This window comes from Polistes canadensis, unplaced genomic scaffold, assembly GCF_001313835.1.
Source record: "Polistes canadensis isolate GaletaPanama2010 unplaced genomic scaffold, ASM131383v1 scaffold_19, whole genome shotgun sequence".
In the NCBI taxonomy this organism is placed as follows: domain Eukaryota; kingdom Metazoa; phylum Arthropoda; class Insecta; order Hymenoptera; family Vespidae; genus Polistes; species Polistes canadensis.
In genome coordinates this window covers 1,224,996-1,233,628 of record NW_014569566.1, presented here as the reverse complement: position 1 = coordinate 1,233,628, position 8,633 = coordinate 1,224,996, and the positions used below count along the sequence as shown (strand labels likewise).

General features: G+C 28.1%; 2 protein-coding genes across 3 annotated transcripts in view; one reads left to right on the top strand and one right to left on the bottom strand.

The window, feature by feature from the left end:
• LOC106793809 (pseudouridine-metabolizing bifunctional protein C1861.05) overlaps positions 1 to 8,633 on the bottom strand; it is a 53,303-nt gene that overhangs the window by 23,255 nt on the left and 21,415 nt on the right. The gene's annotated exons all lie outside the window — the stretch shown is intronic.
• Positions 1 to 8,633, top strand: part of LOC106793811 — a 36,719-nt gene that overhangs the window by 16,747 nt on the left and 11,339 nt on the right. For both annotated transcript variants that reach the window (XM_014761038.1, XM_014761037.1), the window contains one exon: positions 3,509 to 3,959. In XM_014761038.1, coding sequence (XP_014616524.1) covers positions 3,509 to 3,959 — 451 coding nt within the window. The remainder of the gene's footprint in view (positions 1 to 3,508; positions 3,960 to 8,633) is intronic.

Genomic DNA, 8,633 nt, shown 5'->3' with positions numbered 1-8,633 from the left:
TATTTTTTTCGAAATACATTATTCCATATTATTTTTCAGGCCAAAAAAAACTTTCTGTAATTATTTTCTCCCTAATTAGGTATATACGTATATTAGATATATTGTAAATATATATTGTAATATACAATATATATATATGACTCAAATATGTTATTTTATATTATTTTTTTTAAATATTTTAATACATATTATTTTTTAGGCCAAACTTTGTATAATTTTACAAGATACATTTTACAATATATTTACAAGATATATTGTAAATATATAAACATATAACTCAAATATATTATTTTATATTATTTTTTTTAAATATTTTAATTCATATTACTTTTTAGGCCAAACTTTATGTGTATATAATTTTTGTCTAACTAATAAGTTATATATAATGTTATGCAAAATACTGTCTCGAGTGGGCAAGACACCTGACATAACCACATATATGCGTCCTATGTGATAGTAGTACAACGAATATGTAAACATACTTCGTATTCGGAGCACGCTTTTAGTGCTGTTAGACCACTTGTTTATCACGACGCCCTTGGGTCTACTATATATGTATATATTGCAACATATATATACATATATATGTATATAAAGATATGTCGTACACCCTGTCAGCCCTATTAACTATGAAAAGGAAAAGGGCATTATTATTATGACACATTGAATCAATCACAATTAGGAAATTTCTCTTTTTTTCACACTTAACCAACCTGTTATTTGTTAAGTAAGTCAATAATTCAACCGAAATATTTCATTTATAAAAAATATTCCTCTTTCTGTCTTCTTCTTCTTTTATTTTTTTCTTTTTATTTCACCGTTTTATATTTCCCAAAGATAATTGTAGTTAGATAACATATTTTTTTTTAGTTTCCCCCGTTCTTTTTATTACTGTTTTTATTGGGTCAATATTTTAAAATGCTTTTAATGGAATCAAATTCACGATCAGTATATAAATATTGTATAATAAAATATCAAATATTAACATCCTATTAGTTTGTGTAAAACAATTGAAAATACCTACACATGTAATTATAAATACTTTGATCATTTAATTTATTATATATTAACAATATTAACGATTTATGAATATCAAAAATAAATATTCATATTTATAAATGTGAACATATTTAAAAAAAACTAATATCGTGAGTACGAAATGAAAGTGTCAAAATCAAGTATGAATAATTGACGGAACGATCAACAAATTCTCTCGCATTTTCTTTCATGTAAAAACTTGTAAATTGTTGGTGGTAGTGGTGGTGGTGGTGGTTGGAGGGGGAGATTACGAAAACGTTTTTAGAAAGAAAATCAACGTTCGAAGAGTTTTTTTTTTTTTTTCATGTCTTCTTACCACGAAAACATTATACCTTAATATTTTTTTTCTTTTTCCATGGTTCTGTCTTTTTTCCATCGTATATATTTGCAATCGTTACACACCACCATCACTACCACCACCCTGTTCTTTGTGTTCTCTTATCCCAAGTTGATCGCATAATCTAAAGGAAAACGTGCGTAGATTGACACGAACCGATAACGAGAACGGATGAGAACAAAATTATGGGGTGGGTGGGGCGGTTGGATGGGGGTTGGGTTCTTCTTCTTTTTCTTTTTTTATTTCTTTTTCTTAAGCCTAGTTTAACAATCTCTCGATCTTTTTATTTCTTTTTTTTTTTTCTCCCCCTCTTTTTTCTTTTATTTTTTTTTCTCTACAAGGTGAACAAATTTTGCACGCAATTATCATTATTGTATAATGATATTTTTTGTGCTATTAAATGATTGTTATACGAGTTAAGAAAATGTGTAACCAAATTAATGGTAGGATCCTTCGAAAACGATTAACCGTAGATCGTTTAAATCTAATCTTGTCGCAATTAAGAAAGTTATAATAACGTAGGAGAGTTTATAGTGTTGTTTTATAGGAGAAATATCTCTACATCAACGATGTGATATTTCTATTATTATTACTATTACTACAATAATTGAAACATACTGCAAAGTATATTGATTAATTAAACGCGTTAATATCTAACAATAAATATACACTTCATTGTATTGAATTCTTAAGGATTGCGAAAAGAACATTTGTTAATGAATATTAATCAATAATAATTAATCTTGATAACGAAAACAGCAAAATATTTTCCATGCGTAGGTTGTTTAAATCAAATAAAAAAAAATATTGAATTTTTTCGTAAATAGATAGAAAAAAAAACTTTTTCGCAAATTATAACGCTTATTTAGCTTGATTAAACGATAATCTTTTTCTGATTACAATAACCATTTTACTCTCTCGGAAAATATCAGAGCACGAAAAACTCGTAGGAGTAATTTTCATCCTGGATTAGACTATCTCTCTCTCTCTCTCTCTCTTTTTTTTGCATTGAAATTTATTTTTCGACGGGGACGGGGGAAGGTAAGGTAAAGTGGTGGGGGAAAGAAATCACGAAATAAAAAAAGAAAAAAGTGGATTTTAATCGAGCACTTGTATCGTATCGATGCGAAAAAAAAAAAAACAAAATAATATAAAAAAATATAATAGTTTCAATCAATCGAACAAGAGATACTAGAACCGACAGGTAGTGTTGTTATAATATAGTATTGGCATCTAATAGTTACATCTGATTGTCAAAAACAAGACTCGTTACGATTGCCCTAAATCTTTTTTCGCGATAGAATAGAAAAATATCAATTTATATATATATATTAATCGTATTTATATTTATTTATTTATTTTAGTTAGACGTCACACGTAGATTTATAACATAGTATTGGCATCTAATAGTTACATCTGATTGTCAAAAACAAGATTAGTTTGGGGGGAAGGTAAGGTAAAGAGTTTTGACAATATAAATAAATAAATATAAATATATTATGTTAATATAATAAATGTTCTTGTCCAAAATTTTTCTAATATTATTAAGTTCGATCTTAGGGATATTTTTTTGGACAGGTTTTAATTAGATTCATCTAATTAAATTAGGTTTCAATTAGGTTCATCTAATTAAAACCTGTCCAAAAAAATATCCCTAAGATTAAACTTAATAATATAAATATATTATATTTATTTTAAAAATATAAATATATAATAATAAGTAAATAATATACATTTATATTTATTTATATATTTCAGTTAAACGTGTCACGTAGATTTATAACATACTATTGGCACACAATAGTAATTACATCTGATTGTCAAAAACAAGACTCGTTACGATTGTCCTAAAAATCCATCGGATATGACAAAGAAATATCTACTTAAAATAAATTCAATCGTATTTATATTTATTTAATATATTAATTAAACGTAATGTCAGTTACATAAAACGTGTATTCTCACAATTGTATCTGAATGTATTTATAATAAATCTCATGAAGAGAAATGGCAATGGTAGCGAGAGAGTAATGAGGTAGTGGGGCTGATTAATAGAAGAGAATAATATAAAAGAAACGTTTATTATAAACGTTGGTTATTATCTTTTTTTTTTTCTGTTTAATTGTTTAACAGACGGAATACGACAAAGAGCCACGATTCAGCGAACACTGGGATCGTTTGCAAAAGGAATTCACGTGTTGCGGTGTAACCGGGCCTCGTGATTTTGGATCCTATTGGCCAAAGACGTGTTGCGGCGGTATTACAAATATAAATATCACCGATACCTGCCAACAACCATATTCCCGTGGATGCGACGAATCATTGTTAAGATGGTTAAGAGAAACATCCGATCGATTATTCGTATTCGGTTTTTGTGTAGTGGCATTTACGAAGCTGTGTTTCCTCGGTATATTGCGTTACGAGATACGCGAGATGATACAGAAGATACGTATGTTACGTGAACCACCACCACCTGCTACAACATTTGCCCAGCCGCCATTTTCCCAAGTGATGTCCGAACCAACAACAAATAATGGCAGCATCGTTAGACGAACAACTTTGCCTAACGCCGTTACTCCATCCGGTATGTCTTATCTATTTATTTATTTATCATATTTAACTTAACACTTCTTTTTCTTTTTCTATTCCTTTTCGTTCATACATTTTTTTCTTAAGTAAGATCGAAAGAATAGGGTGGGGGGGAGGAAGGGGGAGAAAATAAAATAAAAAGAAGTAACGTAGAAATGAATGGGGATGATAATGGTGACAATATGGTTGTGGTCAAATTTCGTATCAATTACGAACCCCGTTCCCTACTTTTTTTTATTTTTTTTTCTAAACGAATTCTTTTCGATAAAATGTTTTTCTATTTTCTTCATTTATATTACGATCGATTTATTATAATAATACATTTTTCATTTTCTAATATCGAAAGAACGAGAAATAAGAAAAAAAAGAAGTTGTTTGAATAAAAGAACTATGGGAAATTGAAAAGGGGGACGATGGTGATAATAATCGTGGACAAAAATTTCGTACCGCTGTCCTTTTTTATTCTTTTTTTTTTTTCGAAACTAATCCTCTTCAACAAAACATTTTTCTATTTTCTTCATTTATATTACGATCGATTTAATAAATTTTTCATTTTCTAATATCAAAAGAACGAGAAAATGAACAAGAAAAAAAGAAGTTTGAATAAAAAGAACGATGGGAAATTGTGGGGGGGGGGAGAGGGTGAACGATGATAATACAATCGTGAAAATTTTTCATACCAATTCCCCCCTTCCCCCCTCGTGAACCCCCATTTCTTTTAGTTTCTTTTTTCCGAAACGAATCCTTTTAATAGAAGTGGCTATGTAAAAAAAAAAAGAACAAAAAGGGTGGAATGAAAAAACGTGAAAGAAGGAGAAATCGCTTTTTATATCTGACAACTCGTAATAAAAATGATCTATCATTGGATATATACTTATAGAGATGGTTAGAAAAGATAAAAAAGTCAAGATAGAAAAGAAGGTTAAAGAATTTTTCTTCGAACGGGGGGAGAACAAAAAAAAACCTAATGTACCATACCCCTATCATAACATATAAATATATATAAGAAAAAGGATAGTGATAAAAAGATATGAGCCGTTAATTTTGAAAGTGGCCTAACTCCATTTGTCAATTATTTTCGATTACGCATGGTTACATCTACAACTTCAAATTATCTATCAATACAACATTTAAGATTACTTATATTCCGAGTAAATACGGTAATTCTGGACACATATGTTTTCAAAGTTAGTTGAATAACTGTGCCGTTTATTTTGAAAGTGGCCTAAGTCCATTTACACTTAAATTACTGTTACTTCAGTAGCATAATATAAACGCAATATAACAAAAGTGTTAATAATAATTTACTGTTTGTCCCTCGAGATTATTACAATATTATCGAAAAGTGTCGGAAAGGTAATAACTTTATTGTACATGAAATGAAACAAGAAGATTTTGAATCAACAAAATTATTAGAAGACGCAATTTTTATAAAGGGTATAAAGAATTCTAACGGAGAACCAATAAACTTGTTTAAAATATGTTCGATGCGTTTTGTCAAAAATGAATCGTATACAAATTTTTTATAAGACATCAATGAACGAGAACGAAAATTTTCAAGTCCTGAATTTATTACCACGTCGGGGTAGACCAAGAAAGTTCGAAAATATTCTATTGACATCACTGTATAAAAATATCAGACAAATTACAACCGCAAAGTTCAAGGATATAATTGACTTATTACGATATATAACACCGGAACATCATGATTTCTTTAAATCCCTTTCACATAGACAAAATGTAGATGAGTAGAAAATTGTTTTGTAATTTATGTTTGTAAAAAATGTTTTCAATCGCATAATTTATGTTTTTAAAGTGTTATAAAGATATGTAAAATAAAATGAGTATTGTTTTTTTTTTTTTCAATTTGAARCATCWTAAATTATGTTTAATGGAYTTCGGYTCCWTCAAATTTTATAACGAATCTGGTTGTTAATTTTGAAAGTGGCCTAACTCCATTCTTGGTAAGAAAACGCATATTATTCAYTTAATAATTGCCATTATTTTAATGAGAACTGTAAATTTAACACCTTTAGATACACTTAAGCAGCATAACTCATTGGTATTCTGTACGTATATATTTTTTTGAAACACAAAACCGTAAATATCTCTATTTAAGTATATATGGACTTAAGCCACTTTCAAAATAAACGGCTCATATATAAAAAGGGAAAGTTTAGAAAATTGTTCTTTTGAAAAGTTTTGCGCGACACTTTAAAAAGTATAGTATAGTCGACTTTATGGTTAGTCGTTTAATTTCTAACAACGATCGTTCGTTGTCGTGGTTGACGCGTGTCAAAGGTGTTCTTCTTACTTACCTATCTACCAACCAACACAAACACACACACACACACATTACTTACTTACATATATACACGCAATATTATACCTGCAAATCTTTCTTTATTCGTGCACAGTTGCTCGTTTTTAATTCAACGTTAAAATGATTTAATAAACGACTAAGGGAATGAACGATTTAAAATGCGGAAGTGGTGTTGTTGTACACGTTAAAATATACACACATGTATAAATGTGTTATAACTGAGTTTACGAAAGTTCATTGGGCTCGAGGGGGGGGGGGTTAGGTAGAGGAGGAAAGAAGGTTCGATGCCCCCGTAGATACTAAAATAAGACTTCAAATCGATAATCGCGAAAAGAGCAACGAAATTTCTGGTTGCAGGGTGTGAAGAGGAGTGGAGAAGATGAAGAGGGGGTGTAGGGGGGGGCGGGAGGGCGTGCATATAATATTTTTTCGTTGGAACGTTTTTAGAATTGTACTAACGTTTTATTTTTTTTATTTTTCTTCTTCTTTATTTACTTCAAATTTCTTCTTTTTTTTTTTTATCTTTTATTATTATTCTATAATGGAAAATTTATATGGAAAAAAATTTCAAATAGAAAACTAAATTTAGTTAATGTAATTATTATTCATCGACGTGTTTTATTAAAATCGTTTAAAAGTATATACGCGACTGAAAGGATATTAAAGATAGATAGATAGATAGATAGATAGATAGATAGATAGATAGATGTGGATATATTTAGAGATAAAAGTTAGTTATTGCAAACCCTGTTTTAAATCGTTGTCGTCTTTCTATACAAGAACTTGCAACGTACTTTATTATCGATCCGATTTGATTCGGTGGTGGTAGTGGTAACACTGTTCGCGCGTGATAGAAAGAAAAAAAAAAAAATTGTATTTATAAATACACGGTCTTGTGTTTTTTTTTTTTCACTCTCTTTTTTTCTTTTTTTCTTTTTATCGCAACATTCGAATATTATCGTTTCATTCGGATCGATCGATAAAAAAATTAAAGAAAAATATCTATTATTAATAATGATGTGTGTGTGACATATGTGTCACAATTTTTTTTTTTTTTATTAGATTATACTAATTATTATATAATTATCGTATTATATCGTTTTATTTGAAGTTTTATTTCAACGTAAGTTAAAAAAAAAATGTTTCAAATCGTTTCGAATAATATTGTGATATTATAATATTTATACGTTAATTAAATCTCAAAATTATATATTAGAAAAATATTGTTTAACGAAATAATATTCGATATTAGTAAAGCCAATTTATTCGCGCGTTATATTTTTTCTTTTTCTTGCTTTCTTATTTTAAATGTAAATATTCAATGTGTAAATTTACTCAAATTAAGATCATTGTAGGGTTGCTATAGCTTTTCGCATAACTTTAGCCTAATTCAATCTAGTCTGATCTATGGATAGATAGATTCTTATCACCTTTAACAAAAAGTGTCATTTAAATTTAAATACAAATTCAAATTAGATGAAATATAAAATTTACAAGTCTTCGAGTGGAGGGAAAACAAAAAAAAGAAAGGAAAAAAAAACTGAATGTTCAATTGGGGAATACAATTTTGGTAAATATTATTTTTACACCTTTTTCTCAAATAATTCTGTTCAATTATTTGCCAAATAATAACAAATTGTTTGTTTTAAAAAAAAGAAAAAAAAAAGAAAAAAAAAACAAACAAAACTAATGTAAACTAAATTAAAACTAAACGTAACTATATATATATATATATATATATATATCGAGAGATAAGAAATATTTATTTTAGTCTATACTTTGAAAATTGTTATTATGTCTATTCTGCATCTATCGAAGTCTAGTATCCTTTAGGGATAATACATACCTATCTACAAGTAATGCTTATTCAACGAGGACGTGACTCGAGTGGTTCGACTACTACTTAGGTTCAAATCGTTATTTCGATGGTACTATACAGATATATCGGATCAAATTGATGTTAACTCAAAAATTGTGTAATATTCATAAAAAGTTGTAATAAAATTATATCAAATTTACTATTATATTATTAATTTTTTTTTTTAATATATATATATATACTAAAACTCCACGTACTATTTTATTAAATAAATTTCTTCTCATATATATTCTAATTAGTACTTTAAATATCTCGTAGAAAATATTGTAAAATAAATCTATTATACATACTTAATATATATATAAATTGAATATACTAAATTTGACTGGACTACCGCAATGTCCGTTATGTTGACGGTAGATTGATTCATCCGATCAAGTTACAGGAACTTCTTTTGCGAGGGCAATAAATCTGTCAATCAATGTCTGATTTCACTTTCATACTTCTATATATATATATATATACCT